This window comes from Esox lucius, chromosome 2 (assembly GCF_011004845.1).
Source record: "Esox lucius isolate fEsoLuc1 chromosome 2, fEsoLuc1.pri, whole genome shotgun sequence".
NCBI lineage: Eukaryota > Metazoa > Chordata > Actinopteri > Esociformes > Esocidae > Esox > Esox lucius.
Genome location: NC_047570.1, coordinates 30,554,601 through 30,573,903, shown reverse-complemented (window position 1 = coordinate 30,573,903; position 19,303 = coordinate 30,554,601). Strand labels below are relative to the sequence as shown.

The window sequence follows — 19,303 nt, the reverse complement described above, 5'->3', positions numbered from 1 at the left end:
CTAATTAATACCAGCTGGGATCAATCTGATGGTCACACATCTAATATCTTAAATACACCCAACTGCTACATCAATTCAACTGAAAACCCATTAACTGGTAGTTTATCCATGTTTAGGTAATCTAAATTATTCACACAACACAGTTTGCTGGGCCTAAATGTCACAGAATGCGTTTATTCGTAATTACATGGTGCAACTGAATACTTTCTATATACTGTATTTTCTATGGTTACTTCTATCATTATCCAAGTCTACCATGATGAGAAGACTTCCTGAGAGCAAATACAAAAGGTTCACCACAAGTTGCAAACCATTCATAAGCCTCAAGAATAGAAAAGCCAAATTAGACTTGACCCAAAATCATCCTATAAAACTATGTCAGTGACCAAATATTTCCGGACCTAATTGTATATTTCAAAATCAATGCAGGCCATAATGAAAAATCTGTCATTATAAAAGTTTTTGTTATTGTTAAAAGTTGTTGGTCTGATATTACTAGTTTGTATATTCTGGATACAATCAACTGTATGTGAGTGCAACTAGGCCTTAACCTACTTGTACACAGTGTTCATGATTAAAATGGTTTATTTGACAGCTTGTTCTATTTGCATGAAGTTATTTCGGCACAATGACACATGACTACATTTTCCCTCATTGCTGGACTGAGTTTTCTGTGCCAATTTTCTTTAGCTGTTTCTTAGCTGTGTGTGTGAGTGTGTGTTAGCGAGTGTATCTGAAATTCATCTTTTCATATTTTTGGCAAATGGCTCAAGAATCAAGACTTCTGCTGCAAATCCAAGTTTTTCAGGATCTTTTTTACACATTTTGCTTATGTATTTAATGTATATGCACATTCTCAGGTATAGTCTAAGACACAGGTGTCGAACCGGTTCCACAAAGGGCCGAGTGTCTGCAGGTTTTTGGTTTTTCCTATAAATTGGTTCCTAGTTCATACCTACACAACCAGGTGAGGGTAGAAACTAACCAATCAGTGACCTAATTAACCAATCAAGTAAAAGGAGAGAGCAAAAACCTGCAGACACTCGGCCCTCCGTGGAACCGGTTTGACACCTCTGGTCTAAGATAACAGACAAATAGCACTTGTTTACTGAAGTTAGATCAACGTCACATCAATGTTTGCAACATCCTATAAAAATCTAATTAACACGTCCTGTGTAGCTGATGTATGCATAGCCTGTGTATTTTGGCTATTGGTGCACTGCACACTGTTGATTTATAATAACAGAAAATGCTATGGTGTTTTTGTCTTACAGTAGGGTACTGATAGATCGCACCACAAGTTGGTGCTATTGTGCTATAATAAAGCTATAAGGCCATAGGGGGTGTGATACAGTATATGGCCAATATAATACTGAAACTATAACAGACAGGGGTGACTGGTCATTAGGGGCAGGTCAACAGAAAGAACTGCAACAAAATTATCTTATTTATCCTCTCATTCCAATGCCACCCGATGTACGATGGAACTTTAAAAGTAGAACTGTTAATGCAGTTGGGGAAAACCGCGCTGCGCTGCTCCTGTGTATGGAGGACATACACACACAACCAGGATGGGATGAGGCCACCATGAGTGAGGCGTAAGCCAGCTGATTCAGCAGCTACATGACTTAATTCCCAAAGTCATCGAAAAGTTTGCTCAGAGGAAGAACCGCCGTGCCACCTTTCTCTTCAAGTGTTCACTCAGCCTTGGTGAGTGAAAGCATATTTTATCATCCTGCCTTTAGGGTGCTGGTCCATGCACTGGTCATATTTTTGTGCTGGATCGATTGATATAGATGGTGAACGAAATTACTCGAATTAATCAAACTTTTTATTTAACGACTCGAAAAGATCCGAGGCAGTAGAAGAGTCGAACTTCCCATCACTACTAAACTGGTTATGCGCGTCCACCTTATGCGCGCATGATGATCACACACAACTGTGTGCAAATCATATTTTGGTTCAAATAACGATGTCAATCGAAGTAATATTTTTGTTGGTGACGTAACGGATTACAGTAATCGGTTGCTCCCCAACTCTGACCTCAGGACACTATGTACAGGCAGTGGAAGATAATTTGTTTTCACTTTTAGATCACTTTAAGTGTTTCTATAACCTACAATATGTCTTCATGTTGTTGTGAATAAAAGCGTTGTTATCCGTTCTTAAAATTATCATCATCATCATCTTCCGCTTATCCGGGGCCAGGTTGCGGGGGCAGCAGTCTAAGCAGAGATGCCCAGACTTCCCTCTCCCTGGACACTTCCTCCAGCTCTTCCGGGGGGACACCGAGGCGTTCCCAGGCCAGCCGGGAGACATAGTCCTTCCAGCGTGTCCTAGGTCTTCCCCGGGGTCTCCTCCCGGTGGGACGGGACCGGAACACCTTCCCAGGAAGGCGTTCCGGGGGCATCCGAAACAGATGCCCAAGCCACCTCAGCTGACCCCTCTCGATGTGGAGGAGCAGCGGCTCTACTCTGAGCTCCTCCCGGGTGACCAAGCTTCTCACCTTATCTCTAAGGGATCGCCCAGCCACCCTGCGGAGAAAGCTCATTTCAGCCGCCTGTATCCGGGATCTTGTCCTTTCGGTCATGACCCAAAGCTCATGACCATAGGTGAGAGTAGGAATGTAGATTGACCAGTAGATTGAGAGCTTCGCCTTGCGGCTCAGCTCTTTCTTCACCATAACAGAACGATACATCGACCGCATTACTGCAGAAGCTGCACCGATCCGTCTGTCAATCTCCTGTTCCAAATCTCCCGTTTGGATTTGGAGGTACTGATTCTCATCCCCACTGCTTCACATTCGGCTGCAAACCGCCCCAGTGCATGCTGAAGGTCCTGGCTTGAAGGGGCCAACACGACAACATCATCCGCAAAGAGCAGAGACGAAATCGTGTGGTCCCCAAACCTGACACCCTCCGGCCCCTGGCTGCGCCTAGAAATTCTGTCCATAAAAAATTACAAACAGAACCGGCGACAAAGGCCAGCCCTGCCAGAGTCCAACATGCACCGGGAACAAGTCTGACTTACTGCCGGCAATGCGGACCAAGCTCCTGCTTCGGTCATACAGGGACCTGACAGCCCGTAGAGGGTATAGAGCTGGTCCAGTGTTCCACGGCCCGGACGAAAACCACACTGTTCCTCCTGAATCCGAGGTTCTACTATCAGTGTTCCTTGCAAATCATTTTTCCCCCTCCCAAACAATGAACAACCAAGAAAGGCTACCCTTAATACAAAAATAAAAGGATAAAAGGAACATCTTTTCAACTTATTTCCCTCATTGGCCAGCCAGTATCTACCGCTTCTAGTTCATTATATGGGTAGCTTGTACCTTTAGGCATCTAAATCCCCCAGACAAGACAGGCTTTGCTCTTGATTATAACGTAGATTAAGCACAAATCATTGTGCCATTATTTGTTATGAAAATTGCAAGCATTTCTGGACATGCGCTAATAATGTAAAGGGCCTTTGACATTTAAGCCATAAGGCACAAGGAGTTGTGGTATGTGGCCAATAGTCCAAGGCTAAGAGAGGTTCTTGGGCATGATACTGTACGTAGGGACGTGTCTGGATAAACTTAGCCATGGTATATTAGCAATATCAAACTCCCAAGATACCTTCTTGCTATCATAAATCACTTAACAGCACAGTCATAATAGTAAAAAGTTATGATGTTATCCCATATCTTTCAGCCAGTCAGCATTCAAGATTCAAACTGTTCAGTTTATAATAAAACTAACTTAAATGATCAGAGTAGTTTACAAACACTGTCTTTTAGTGTTACAGTGATTCCTATTTATAAAAAATATGTTTTTAACAGCAGAAACATACATATTTAGTACATTCCTAACTTTAATGTAACCATTTTACACGCACGTGCACGCACGCACACACACGCACACATATTCCAAAAACAAGTTACTTGAATGTAGTGTTTGGAAACAGCTTTATTAAAATTATTTTATCTTTGCGACAGCTACCGTGCACATATTAAAATGTCGACGTCTTTAGAGTATTGCACACTTGTTATGCCAGCTTATGTCATCAACAGGCCAGGATAGTAAATTCTGTCCCAACCATTTGATTTCTTTAAAAAATAGACCCTATTTAGAAAATCTGACATCTTGACTTAGTAGTTCCTCTCATAAATTATTTTCGCGTCCTTTCCTCAATCACACTATATATACAGATCATCAGGACCACAACACCAGAACATCAACATTAGAACAGGGGGTCATTCCACAAAGCAGGAGATATTACTTCACCTCAGCAGGCAGCAGCAACTATTCTGAAACACCTTTCCTAGCCTAGTCTGAAATATGCACGTACTCTGGCCAACCACATTCAACATTGTCAAGCAAAACATGTTTAGTATGACTATGAGTGACAAGAAGTTGTCATGAAGCCACAATCACGATCACACAAATTGACTGGCCCTAAGGCTACATATGGTTTTAGTGGATATACACACTTGTTATAATGATTACTACGACATAACTACTGGTTCCAGCTCCCAGTGCCTCCTGCTTTATGAAATGCCCCCGAGATAATCAATCATGTGATTCAGTCAGCATGTAAACAACTGATTAAGCAGAAATGTACAGTGAACAGCAGAGCATTGGGGGACACAGCCAAACCAATATAGATGCATAAATACACACTAATACAGTAGACTTTCAAGGGGCACGCACACAACCTTTTACACTCCACCCTTAAACAGAACATTGTCCTTTCACACTTGCAAGGGAACATACGAACTCCAACCAAAACAGAGTGTGATGTAGGAGGTGATCTGACCAAGAAAAACCTTTGGTTCCAGTAGGAGCCTAACACATAGGTCCACAGTTGAATTTCACGGTCAGAACTTGTGGTCGACTAAACCTCCTGGCCCTACACCTAGCTCCATACGTTCCGTGGCCTCTCACTACAAAGGGCTGGGTGGGTGTTCTTTTTGTTGAGATGAGGTACATGTAACAGGACTTCAGTGCATAGCTTTGAATGCAACAGCTATCGAATACACCTTCCAGGTGCACCAACAATACAAATGGACCCAGGAGGCACCTGGGTGAGCTTAATGGGGACACGGTGCCAGGGCTGGGTCGGGGCGGGCTGAGCACGGGGGGGTTGGTGTTACAAGGTAGGGTGAAGCAGCAGCGCGATACACATCTTTACATAACTTGGGGTCTAGGCTTTCTCCACCCTTCTGCCATTAAATACCGCAGAACCGTCTTGCCAAACACCAATATCGGGATAACCGGTGTTGATGTACCACCGTGGACCGGTTGGTTCTGGATGGGGTAATCTTAGCGGTGGACTAGTGTTTTCTCTTGCAGACACGTGGAAACACACACACACACTCGTTCGCCAGTTCACACACACACACACACACACACGTGTTTCATATGTGTAACGGTTCATGTGTTCATGTTGACTGGATATGGCTTCTGTGACCTCACAGGCATTAACACAGAGAGGGTCCAATTGTCCCTCCAAAGTGTGTCCAAACAGTGAAGCAGCCTTCGTCCCCGGGCCTCCTTTGCTAATTCTGTAATAATCTGACAAGAAAATGGAGGGGGGGGGACGGGGGGACGACAACGCGGTACGAGCAAACTAAAGGAGCCTCCCTCCTCGTTATTCTTTTCCACTTCCTTCACAGATTAAGGGGAAATAGAGAAAACAGAAAAGGGGACAAGACGTCCGACACACACTTGAAAAGCCCTGACTCCTGAAACTAGACAAAAACCAGCATCTCTGGAACCCATGGTGAAGTACACTGTGTAGCACAGACATTCTTTGCTTTCTGGAGGAAACCCGGGCCGCAATTTCGATGTGCAACTTGCTATTGCATGAAATCCTGCCGCTCTAGAGGGCTCCAGTGAGGCACATGAGAACAGCCACGTGCAGCAGCAGCAGGTAACCCAGGAAGAGGTAGCGTGAGCGGGTCCGTGATGTCAACAGCTTGGAGCAGTACAGGCTCCGCCCCCGCAGCCAGCGTCTGCATGCCAGCACCCCACCTTTCACCTGGACCGGAAAGGGAGAGGATCATTGGTCAAACAGCTGTTTGGCTTCTACTGACATGAAGTGGGGGTCGCCGGACAGCGCTGGCAAAGTGGGGGTCGCCAGAAGGCGGTATTCTTGGCAGTATTAAGTGTTTGCGACACTGACCTTTCGTGTGACCAGGGGTTCATTGGGATTCAGGATGAGGGCCTCCCACTCATCCTCTGCCTCCAGCTGGATGCTGAAGTCTCTCTGGGTCGACTTGGATGGACTGGAGCCAACACTGGAGAGGAACCAGACACCAGCTTCACTATCAAGTTGTTAATCAACAACAACATAACAGCAGCTATAGAGCAGGGTTCAGCATGAACGATGGCCTGCTGTATGACCTAACATCGGGCCGGTAGACAAAGACAGTCACCTGCGTGTACAGGCCAGAGCTCAATTGTCCAGTTAAAATTCAAAGCATCGTATTAAGACATTTGCTTGTCATCTTTGTCACTCTTCCCGCTTCGATTTTCCCTTGTTCTCACATTAAAATGCCTCTGTGGCACTTCTTCTCCCCTATGAAAGCACCCAGGAGAGCACCCGTGTCGAATTTCTGACCAGTCATAGTTCATAGTGCATTCTAGAGCAGGACCCAAATACGGTACTGTACAAGGCAAAGCAAATGCGATCATTTTTGTTTTTGTGGAAAAAACAGATTCCATGGGTCGAAAAACGCTAATGGCAAGGGGCTCATGTACTGACGTTCATGTTGTGCATTCCCGAAGAAAAGCCGATAAGGCAGGGTCGTTTATTAAGGGAACGAACAACTACCGAAAACCTGCTCTTAAGTCCATGACGCATGTGTTGTGGCCAAACTGGCTGTTGACAACCCCGCTGCTGCACCAATGAACGTCAAAAAACGAATTACGGCCGCGCATCATGTTGTGAAGAGGGAGAAACCATTCACGGACTACAGCCATGACATAGGCCCTGAACAGGATTAGAGAAACCATACGGACATGGCTTGTTGACAGTAAGTGTCATGTTAACTATGTCTGCCTAATCGCTTGCTAGCAGTGACATACTAGAAGAAGCCAGCTAGTGAAAGTACTGTATTGTGTATATTTATGTTACCATAAATATATTAACTCGATTTTATTTTCATGCTTTGATGTCACATCAAATAAGCAAGCATCTTCATGCAAATATGATCATATTTATAGTAGCTAATATTTTGATAACCATTTATTGAAAAGTAATAATGTGCATTGCATCATATTTATGTAAACAGCAATTGCTTGTATATGCTCTCATGTCTCGTATCACGTGCAAATCTGTGGTATAAATAAAAATTCTGATGATATGATAATTACATACTATATATCTGTAAAATACAATAATAATATTATCATTTTTTATTCAGTCCGAGACAGTAGATTTCAGACCAACTGGCCCGATACAGCCAGTGAGAAAAAAAGTTAGCGTTGGACCCTGTATAATGAGAACTATACAGATCAACGGGAACCATTAGTGGAATACTAACAGGTCAGTTGACAGAAGATAGTAGGTGTGTGTGAGTGTGTGATTAATGGTCACATTCTTGTTGACTGAATGGTGTAGTGAAAGATGAGACGGCTGTTGGTCATTACAATGAGATGGTAAAAACAGGCCATGTGTCTGAAAAAGTGACAATGCCTGGCTTTGCGTCCAGCTATATATGATCTCCTCAGACAGCCTTTCCCTCGTCCTGTATCAACCACAAATTAATGTGTGTGAGAGCGTGTCTGTGGGTGTTTGGTCACCTATTGGCTCTCTCCTCAGCCAATCCAAGGGCTTCCTCTGCTGCTTCCCTCCTGGCCCGCTCCTCAGCCAGACTCTCCATCAGCTGGACCACGTTCTGCTCCACCCCCGCCAGCCTGCAGCACGCACACGCACGCACAGAGAGAAAGAGAGAGACACACACATATACACACACACACACACAGAGAGAGAGAGAGAGAGTGAGAGAGAGACACGCACAGAGAGAAAGAGAGAGACACACACACATATACACACACACACACAGAGAGAGAGAGAGAGAGAGAGAGAGAGAGACACACGCACAGAGAGAGAGAGAGAGACACACACACATATACACACGCACGCACAGAGAGAAAGAGAGAGACACACACACATACCCACACAGAGAGAGAGAGAGAGAGAGAGAGTGAGAGAGAGACACACGCACAGAGAGTGAGAGAGAGAGACACATGCACAGAGAGTGAGAGAGAGACACACGCACACACAGCGAGAGAGAGACACACGCACACACAGCGAGAGAGAGACGCACGCACACACAGCGAGAGAGAGACGCACGCACACACAGCGAGAGAGAGACGCACGCACACACAGCGAGAGAGAGACGCACACACAGAGAGAGAGAGAGAGAGAGAGAGAGACACGCACACACAGCGAGAGAGAGAGACACACACAGAGAGAGAGACACACACACACACACACAGAGAGAGAGAGAGAGAGAGACAAACACACACACAGAGAGAGAGAGACAAACACACACACAGAGAGAGACACACACACACACACACACAGAGAGAGAGACACACACACACACACAGAGAGAGAGAGACACACACACACACACACACACACACACACACACACACACACACACAGAGAGTGAGAGAGACACACACAGGTACTCGAGTGATTATCGGATCAGTATTACCTTTAAAAAAGCCAAAACATATTCACAAGTCTATATTCCATTATCTACTCCATCAATTGAAAACAGACCACAGCAAGGAAACATGAGTCTTGGCCAGAAGGACTATGAGAAGAATATCAGATGGACTTAACACAGTACATGGAAAACATAAGCTAATAAGACTTTCAAGATAAATGCTTTAAGTACAATCTACACATGAATCATAGAGGTAGGCAGAGAACATATGCATGACTAAACCCCAGATCTAAGATAGAGGGAGAGAGAAAGATGGAATTGTTACCACATCCAAGCACAGGAACAATGACTATCAAGTGACCTTGTCTTGCTTTTATAACCAGCAAGTAAAAGTCTGAATTCAAACTGGGTTGTTTGTCATACATCACTACTTCACAGAGGGGACAGAACGAGGGATGGCCTGAGTCCCGTGGCACCACAGAACAAACCCTTGGACAGGCGATAACAGCCAAGGGGTTCACTACCCTCTACAAAGACACACACAAAAACCCACGCAGAGACAATCACTGTGATCCTCCTTGTCACCGCCATGCCAACCCGTCAGCCATCGTTCATAATGACAGAACACGCGTGTTCCTTTCCCCTGATGGAGAAATAGACTGACAGACAGAGAGCATCACCTAGTTCGGAGTCCTCCAGCTTCCAATGCATCCATGTCTACCACAGCACTGCACTTCTCCTGGGGAGCTCCCGGAGCCACTTCTACAGACCCTGCCCCCTGCTGGATGGAAGAGCAAACAGCAGGACGCTTCTCCTGAATCACTTAGGTAGGAGGATGACCATGTGGCCACAGAAACAAACATAACATACTGTACTTACAGAAACATACCGACAGGCTATCATGCACACAGACACGCTAACAAACAAGGATACACACAGTCAGACACTTTCATACCTGGCCAAGGCCCTGGTTGTGCTGGTGAGGAGAAGCCTGGTTCTCCAGCCAATAGCAGCGGTTCTGGGTGTCCCTCAGCGTCTGAGAAACTGCCCTCAACTGGGTAGAGACGCCCACTTTCTCCTCCACCACCTGCTGCAGCTGATTTAGGAGAGGACACAGTCGGGGACAAGGGACAAGATTTGTGGTTAGTGTGGTAAACTTGGTTTCAACACTGGACTAGAGAGCATTAAGTTGTGGGTAGGTATCTGTGTCTGGCGTGCGTGTGTTCAGCACCTTGGCGTCTAGCTGCTGACAGTGCAGGTCTCTCTGCTGGATCTCGTACAGGCAGCGCTGCAGATGGCCCTGAAGCTGAGTTCTCTCTGCCTGGAGCTGTGCTACAGATGGGCCCTCAGAGGACTTCCCGGTCAGAGCCACAGTCTCCTTCCTCTCCCCAGCCAGACGCTGGCACTCAGACTGCAACCTGCTCCTCTCTGACCTGGGGAAGAAGACAGAGGTCAAGGTCATTGCCCTAACACACTTGAGTGGACACTGGTGGACAGAGTTAGTCATTTGGATTCCTATGCAATCCACTATATATGGTGCCTTGTAACAGTTTTCAAATCCCTGACCAATATTTTATAGAATTACAATGGGTGGGACAATCAAGAAACAGTTGACCAATCAGTACAACATAAAAAAAAATATACAGTACCAGTCCAGTCATGTTAGGACACAATTACCCACTTCAAAGAATTACATCCTACCAATAGAAGAGTGCAGTACGCCCCGACAGAACAAGAAAGAGAGAAATGCCTGAGCCTGCAATTGCGTCCTGTTTATTATTTCATTTTAAAACATTGACAATAAAACCTATTATTGTAAGGTGATATTTTTTCTGTTGGAAAAGATTGGCAAGGTTTTTGTGATGCTGATGGTAGCTGTGTCTTCAACAGGCCAATTTCTTTTGTCTGTGCAAACTGGAAGTTTCCACAGTACAGGGGCTGAAGTTTTAGCTACTTATTTACTAGTAAATATTTCCCAATTTAAAACCAAAGCCCCTTCACATTACTTGATGTCTTTGTGCTGGTGTTTTAAAATTAAATACCAAATAGAACAAAATATAATGTACTATTAGTAGTTCACTAAAATAAGATAATTGGACAGGGATTTTAATACTTTCGCAAGACACTATCACGTTTTGGCCATGGGTGTATTCATTAAGCTAAACAAAATATTTTTGTTGTAAAATGTTCAAACAGAAAAGAAATTGATTAAAAATGTTCTATTACGTTCTGCAACTTGTGTTTTATTTGGTGAAACGGACCTCTCAACCTTCAGATCATGCAGTGCTCTAGATTTACAGCACTTACACACGCATATTAGGCAACAGGACCTGTAGAGGATTTTTTATTGTTTTAAAACCATCCTACGATTAAATAATGTATCGCTGCATCGCTGGGCAGAAATGTCTGAGAACTCTTGACTTGGGACAATTATTTATGGTCAGATGACAATAAACAGGACGTTACCTCAGTTCAGCCAGCTCCGCTTGGTACCCACAGGCTTCTCTTTCAGTCTGCAGTTTGATGGCCTCTGCTTGCTGCAACGCATTCTGCACCTCAGCCACCCTCTGCCTCTTCTCCTTCAACAAAGAAAAAAAATGTTGGGAGAAACAAAGCACACTGAAAACAACTAAATATTACAACTGAAGCGCCACAACCATAGAGATGATTCCCCCATTAAGGAGTCATGAGGGCGTAGACATCGCCCCTGAAGGCATCTGGCATTTCGGTCACGTGGGTGGAGCTTCCAATTTCATCCTCCCAGAGTTTGGTTTGACATAACTCCTACCAGGGCATCAGCAAGGATTCAATTGGAAGTCCCATCACAGGGTTTTTCCTGGCTGAAAATGTGTCAAAGGTGGTACCCCCGCTACCATTTACTCTACCGGATGCCCCTCTGTGATATACTTTATTTAATGTCTGGTCACTTGAAAAAGAAGACTATTATAGTGTTAGGTCTACCCTGTTGTCCATGTCCACTTAAGCAGCTAATGCACACTACAATGCCCCCAATACAATACAATAAAAACAAGCAGTAAATCTGTTCTTTACATATTAACATGTTACATATGACCCCCATGTGTTGTTTTTGTTCTCCGCTGCCTGTACAGGACTAGTAGAGATTTTATTGCATATAAGCGCATCCAGCCTATAGTTTCTGCTGGCTATTTTCCAAAGCCCCCAAACACACTGGCTCCACAATGCTTCTAGCATACAGAGCATATCATTCCCTCTTCATTATGGCTGAGCCACCCGAAAACATTTTGCCATTCAGAATCAAAACTATGTTTATTAGAAGATCATAGACCTATAAATAAAATTGGAACTCTCTCACCAAGCTTTATAATTAATCAGTCAATATTATTGTTGTCCATTTTCATTGTTGTTTTATGTTCTTGTTAATTTGTCTCGCATTAAAAACGCATAAAAAAAGCCAAAACCCTGATCATTAAAACAGCAGATGCCTTCAATAGTGATGTCCATGTCTAAATGACTTTGGACCAATAGGTATCTGACCTTCTCCATGGTCACAGCCCAAATGCAGAGCTAGCAAACACAAAAGCCATGACAGGTATAAAGTAGCAGTCAAAGGTTTGGACACACCGATTCAAGTGAATGGGTTAGGGTGTCCAAACATTGAACTGGTACTGTACAGTAGGAGTTTTATGACTTGACATGACGACTGCATGCTGCAAGTTCACACACAGCAAAACAAAAACCCTGCACAGCCAGTTGAAAAAACACAGAAAACCCAAAACAAATGACATCCAAAAAACAAGCTTCGAGTCACGACTGGTGACTTACCAGCCCACCTCTCTCAGTCTGAAGGGCCTCAATACTGCTGCTTCTATGGCTACATGGATCCCCCTTGTCGACTGCCTCTGGACCTGACCTTTGCCTAGACTCTGATGTCCAATTTGCCCCAACCAGCTCCTCCATCAGTCGATCTCGGTCATCTTGGAGGCTGGCCATGGACCTGGAGAAGGCCGATACCTGCCTGCTGTATGTGTCATTCTCCAGTGAGACCCGTTTAAGCTGCCTTTCAGTCTCTGACAAGGTAACAGATAGTTTGTCTACCAGTGTTGTCAGCTGGGAGAAAGCGTCTTTGCTCTCAAGTGCAGTGATTTTCTGAACCAGGATGTCTCTCTCTGTGGTCAAGGCAGCCTTCTCTGAAGAGGAATCCCCTAATCGTCTCTCCAACTTGGCCATGGCCCCCTGGGTCTCTCTGAGTTCCTCATCATATCTGTTCCGGAGGATTTTGAAGTCCTCAATTAGCTGGTCACGGTTGTTCTGCAAGGCAGCCATGGCTTTTCCCAGAGACTCGTTCTGGGACTTCAACTCCTGGCTTTGACCTCTGGCTTCGGAGAGCAGCTGCTCAGTTTGCATCAGTTCTCTGGTCAGATTGGAAACCCTCTGGTTGGTGTTTTCCTTCTCGTTTCTCAATAATTCAACCTCTTGTTCCAAGGCTTCCAGCTCACTGTTGTACTTTTCCTCTGCCTCTCCCAATTTGTTCTCTGTCTCACTCTGCAAGAGTTGCATGCTTCCCTTCAAATCGTCCACCGCCACTTTCTGGGCAAACAGTTTTTGCTGGAGGTCATTACATTCCACAGATTTCGCTGCCACGGCCTGTTGCAGGTCAGCAATCACTTTGCCTTTATTCGTCTCTGCCCTTTCCATATTCAGGGCCAAAATCTTAGCTTCCAGGTCAGTGATATGAGAATGAAGTTTAGAATTCTCCGCTTTTAAGGCACTACTTGCCTCTCTATCCTTCTCGAGTTCCAGAAGGGTCCTTCGATTTTGCTTTTCTGCTGTGGTTTTCTGGTTTTCCAGGTTTTTGATTGTCTCTTGTTGTTTCTTGAGCAACTCTTTCAACTGGCTGTCCTTCAAGGACAGAACCTGGTTCAAGTCCTCTCTATACCTGATAAGCTGAGCCCTGAGCATGGCATTCTCAGAGTTGAGATCATCCATTTGATGAAGCAGAGTCCTAATTTCGTGTTTAAGGCCTTTGGTTGCACTGTGGTCTCCTTCCACTGAGCCCTCCTTGGCTTGCAATCCAGTCTGATTCCTAGCCTCAGACATTCGGTACTCAGACACCAAACGCTCCCTCTCAGTCTGCAAAGACATCATGGAATTCCTGAATGTTTCCATTTGAGCAGCCATTTGTTCCTTTTCCTGAATGGACTTGTCAACCTTTACCTGAAGGCTTTTCACCTTGTGCTCAAGTCTTCGGAACTCCTTATCACCTTTCTCTCTTTCATAGTATAATGCAGTTATTCTGTCCTCAAACCCAGCAACCTGGGCATGGTGATTAGCTTGCAGCTGTTCTAGATACCCTGACATCTGTCCATCTCTAGAAGACAGCAGAGATGAGATTTCAGCCTCTTTGTTCTGCAGTATTGACTTCAGATGGTTTGAAATTGCCTCCTGTTTTTCTAAATCAACTTGAAGCTTGTCACTAAGAGACTGTGAGAAGAGAAGCTGGGACTCTGTGTCGGCCAATGTCTTTTCCAAGTGCTGGCAATCAAATTGCATTTTAGATGTGGAATCTACACTGCCAGAGAGAAGTCTGTTTAGTGTGCTCTTATCCTGTTCTAATCTTTCAACCTGCTCACTCGATTCCTGTAACTGTTGATTTAGGAGCTCCACAGTTTCATTAAGCTCTCTATTGCTGGCACCCATTATAAACAATTGCCTTTGATGAGCTGTGGCAGCTACTGTATAATCAGCGAGTGCCCTCTCAAGCCTTGACTTGGTTACCTGCAGTTCATTCACCTCCTTCTCTTTCACTCTAATGTCTTCAAGGAATTTTGTTATAACAAAGCCCTGCTCCAAAAGCTGACTGTCTTTCTCATGCAAGGTATTTAGAAACATATCATTCCATTGTTGCAAAGCATCGGCCCCCTGAGGACTGGAGGATAGGGCTGCTAATTTAGCCAAATTAGTATCAGCCTCTCTCTTTAGAGTACTAATCTGCAAATCTTGAGAATCTATTTGCTTCTTTAACTCCAACACAACCTGATTCTCCTTCTCTTTTGAACCCAAAAGCTCCTCTATATGATGCTGTAGAATTACCTCCCGCTCCATGAATATACTCTTTTGCTGCTCTGCAACATTTTGTAGGGCTTTAGTTCTCTCCAAGGCCTGACATTCTGTTTGTTTCTTCTTTTCAGATACTACCGCTACCAATCTGTCTTTTTCAGATATTATGTTCGCTAAATCTTTTTTTGCTTCATTAAGAAGATTCTTGTGTGTGGTAAGTTCAGATTCGAGATGCTGCCTCCCATCTTCTACACTATATATCTTATCACTCATTTCCTTAAACTCCTTCTCCACCTGTTCACGTGCTGACTCTGAAACTTTCAGAGATCGCTCTAGGTCTAAAATCAGCTCTTGGTATTTAATGGAATCAAGTTGCAACTGATTGATTTCATGATGCTTTTCTTTCAGTAGCTCCTGTAGCTCCTTCTTCACATTCTTAGAGCCCTCACTGCCTCTCTGAAAATGCTTTAGCCTCTCCTCAAACTCCTTAACTAACTTCAGCTGCTGCTGCTCCTTCTCCCGGCAAACTTGAGTCGCCTGCTCTTTGCTTTCAGTCAACTGAGAAGAGAGCTGTGTGTTCTGGGCTTGGAGAACATTTACAGCCTCTGTAAGTTCATCAATTCTTTCAGAGTTTTTGATAATCACTGTCTCTAAATACTCATTCTCATTCTTCACTTTGTCTGAAATCTCTTGGACATTTTCAAGTTCCTCTTGTAATAGAGATTTGTCGTCCTCCAAGATTCTGACCTTCTCATTCAATTGTATTGTCTCTTGTCTGTTTCGATTGATGATTTCTTGGAACTCTGAAATAATGTGGTCTTTTTCTCCCAGTTCCTCTTTATGCTCATTCTCCATTTGTTTAATTATTTCAGAGATAGTTTCTTTTTCCTTTTGCATCGATTCATTGATTTCCAGATGCGCTGCAATTTCCTTCTTCAGGGACTCAATCTGGGTAGTCCATGAATTATTCAAATTTAATGCATCATCTAGCTTTTGTTGCAAGTTTTGCTCACATGCTTTTGATTTGATGTGCCAGTTTTCTAATGAACAGTTTGCTTCTTTTAGTTCCTCTGCCAGCCTGACATTGTCAAGCTGCATCTCTGTTAGTTTCCCTCTTAGTTCTTCTGAGGACATAACAAGGCTGTGGATCTCTGCATTCAACAGATTGTTTTTAATAGTCAACTCTTCAACTGTGGCTTTTTTGTCAAACTCCAGCAAGTCTCGTTTGATTTTTTTATTCTCCTTCTCCAGCTCTTCAACTTTCTGCTGTTTTGCCTTAGTAAACTCTCTCATCTTCTCTTTAATCTTTTCATTTTCTTCCTCCATTTCAGAAAGCTGTTGCTCCAGATTTTCTCTCTCAGATTCAGATTTGTGCGCTTTAAAGAGTGCTTCCTGACGCTCTTTTCTTGCGACCTCCAAAAGTTGTCTCATTTTGTCCATTTCGCTACTGACATTCTCATAAGCTTGTAAAAGAGACTCATACTCTTGTTTCAGCTCTGTGTGCTTAGATTTCCACTCTGACAACTCATCGGTCTGCAAATCTTTTAGGGACTCAAGCTGACATGAAAATGCCTGTTTCTGATGTGTAATACTTTCTATAGTGAGTTTGAGGCTTTCACAGGCTGCAGATAAATTGTGATTATCATTGAGGATGCGATCAACGTCTGCAAGGAGCTTCTCCTTCTCTTTACTTAAAGATGACACAGAAGTCTCCAAAATCTCATTTTTTTGTTTTAACTCGGCCACAGACATTTCCAGTTCAGTGGAAGAAGTCACAGCATGTTCAATTTTAGCCAAGAGTGTCTGTACATGTTCCTTCAAAGAGCTATTCTCTTTCAATATTTCTTTCCTGGAAACTAAGGCTGCATGAAGCTTTCTGGTGAGAAGTGCGGTTTTGCTTTGGTTGTCCATATCATTCGTTTTACTGGAATCTTCTTGAGACTTCTGCTGAAGCTCATCAACTTCAGTCTTCATCTTTTCCATGGCAACTTCGTGGAGGTGAATCTGCCTCTGCAGTTGCTGCTCCAGGACAGAAATAAGTTCTTCCTTTTCTGTGACCAGAGCCTGAGAAATCAGCAATGCCTCGTTTCTTTCCTTGAGAATTACCTCATGTTCTTCAGGAAATACCTTAAGAAACTCAAACTCCTTCTTCTTAATAGCCTCAACCTGTTCAGAGTATTTATCCTGCAATCCAGATATCTTTTGAGTTAGCTCCTCATTTACTTTCCCAGTTTCCATTAGCTGAGCATCCTGCATTGCAATTTTACTTTTTAATTGCTCCATTACCATGTAGACACTTTCTTTGTCTCTTTGTAGTGATTCCATGTGTAGCTTCTTGCTTTGCATTTCAGCCTGGATTTCTGCACAATCGGACAGAGCTTTTTCAAGCTCCACTTTTAATGTTTTTTTTTCTTCATTGAGTTGCTGTTCAGTTTTAGACCAAGCGTTTTGGAGGACTTCAATTTTGGATGATTCCTGGGCAATAGTGGCAAATGCCTGCGCCAGCTCCCCTATCGTTCGATCCCTGTCATCTTTCAGTACTCTGTTTTCACTGATAAATGTTTGTGACTGGGATTCTCTCTCAATAACTTGTGCTTCTAAGGTGTGTTTTAACTCCACTATAGTGGCTTGTAATGTGCGCAACTGACTCTCCAGCACCATGTGGTCATGTAGCATACTCTGTTTTTCCTGCTGGTGTTGTTGCTGAACTGTCTCTAGTGCATGCTGCTGTCTGGCAAACTCTTCCATCTTCTCCTTAATCACTGTCTCTGCTTTTTCCAGTTGATTTTCAGTACAGCTTAATCTCTCAGACATTACTTTGTTATTTTGCTCCAGTGCTTTGACACTGTTCTCCTTATTGGCCAACTCAATGGACATGCTTTCCAGTTTCAAGTGAAGGGCCTCTAGTTCTGCTTGATGCGTTGAGTTGGCATGGGTTTTATTCTCCCTCTCTGACAGCAAAATCTTAAGGTCTTGAAGAGTTTTATCCCGTTCCTGTACATTCAGTTTTAGGGTCTTCAATTCACATATTTGAGCGACTGAGGCCTGAGAGATGTCTTCAAATTCCTTCACCTTCTGGTCATAACTCAACTGGACGGCATTAAGGCGATTGGTCTGCTGACTGTGTCGTTCCATCAGTGCTGTATAATCATCTTTTATTTCAGTTAGCTCTTGAATATACTTTTTTTCACTTTCTTGACATGTCCTTATTGTTTCTTTCCTTGCCAGTAAAGCAGCTTGAGCCTTTTTCTGCATCATTGCCTTTTCTTGCTTCACCTTTTCCAGCTCTTTTATAATGTCATCTGCTGTAGTACTAAAGCTGGGCATTTCCTCCTTCAAGCCCTCCTTGCTCTTCTTCTTATCCTCTTGAAGGTTCTCCAACTCCTGTTTCATAACACTTCGCTCCTGTTCAAAGGCCACCTCTTGCTCAGAGATGTTGGAATGAAGTTGATCAATGATTAAGCTCTTGTCATTGAGGTCATGCAGAGCTGTTATCAAACTTGCTTCCTGTTCATCCAGTTTTGCCTGCAAAGTTCGATTTTTCTCTTCTAACTGTTCCACAAGACTGTCGCGCAATGATAAGTCCTGGGCCAGTTTAAGGAATTCACCATCCTTCAGAACCATTTGCTGTTGAAGATCTGCAACAACCGCTTCATGCACTTTTATAGTAGCTTCAGCCTGTGAGGTGAGTTCTTGCACTCTAACCTGTAAGCTTGAAATCTCACTGCCATTGTTCTTATTCTGCTCTTTTTGATTTTCATACTCTTCTATTTTCTTTAACAGATCTTTTCGCACAACCAGAGCAGCTTGGAGCTTTTTTTTCATGAGCTCTTTCTCTTTGTTAACTTAGCAAGCTGAGCTTTGAGATTATCCTTTTCCTTAACCAAGTCCATATTTTCTGAGTCCTTGGTCTTAATTTCACATAGAGTGTGAGACAGGCTATCTTGGCTCTGTTTTAGCTGCAAGGACATGTTTTCTAGATGTTTTTGAGTGCTGCTGTGTGCATTTTCCAAGCTTTCTAGCTGTGAGAGAAAAAAACTTTTTTCCTCTGTGTATTTCATCCTTTCGTTTGAGGCTGATTCAATAATTTGGGCTACTGAATCATCTTTCTCCCGTAACTGCTGAGCCAGACCTGCTAGCAATTCCTTCTGCTCACTTATTTGGATGGTCATGCAACTGACCTGCTCATCTTTAATTTGGATTTCACTAAGCAGAGTTGTATTTTTAATACCTTCCTCTCTCAGATTCTTATTATCAGTTTGGAGCTGTGCATTAAGGTGCTGTATCTTTTCTTGTAACAAAACATTTTGTGGATTCTCACCGCGATAGCCAATTTCTTTATCATTAAGTGCACACTCGGTCCGTTTCAACGATTCAGACACTTGATTTAATTCTCCTCGCAAACAATCTACCTCAGACTGATGTTTTTCACTCAAATCTTTTATCGTACTCTGTAGGGACGCATTTTCTTCCTCTAAAGCAACTAATCTATCAGACATGGTAAGTGACAATACAGACAAATCTTTGTCAGAAGTCTCTTTGCTGACCTCCAGTTGTCTTAACTCACTTTCCATATCTTTAAGTGCCTGCCTCAAATCA

General features: G+C 43.5%; 1 protein-coding gene across 5 annotated transcripts in view; it reads right to left on the bottom strand.

Moving 5' to 3' along the window:
• Nucleotides 1-3,929: 3,929 nt before the first annotated feature.
• LOC105014327 (COP1-interactive protein 1) overlaps nt 3,930-19,303 on the bottom strand; it is a 44,562-nt gene continuing 29,188 nt past the window's right edge. Inside the window, exons 1-8 of one of the 5 annotated variants that reach the window (XM_034287991.1) lie at nt 12,470-18,530; nt 11,132-11,244; nt 9,897-10,098; nt 9,621-9,761; nt 9,346-9,446; nt 7,788-7,901; nt 6,166-6,280; nt 3,930-6,021 (exon numbers count right to left, since the gene is read on the bottom strand). In XM_034287991.1, coding sequence (XP_034143882.1) covers nt 5,863-6,021; nt 6,166-6,280; nt 7,788-7,901; nt 9,346-9,446; nt 9,621-9,761; nt 9,897-10,098; nt 11,132-11,244; nt 12,470-18,529 — 7,005 coding nt within the window. In that variant the 5' untranslated portion in view covers nt 18,530 and the 3' untranslated portion in view covers nt 3,930-5,862. Of the gene's footprint in view, nt 6,022-6,165; nt 6,281-7,787; nt 7,902-9,345; nt 9,447-9,620; nt 9,762-9,896; nt 10,099-11,131; nt 11,245-12,469; nt 18,531-19,303 lie in introns of those variants that run through there. The other 4 variants (XM_034287996.1, XM_034287981.1, XM_034287984.1 and 1 more) reach the window with 4 other exon arrangements.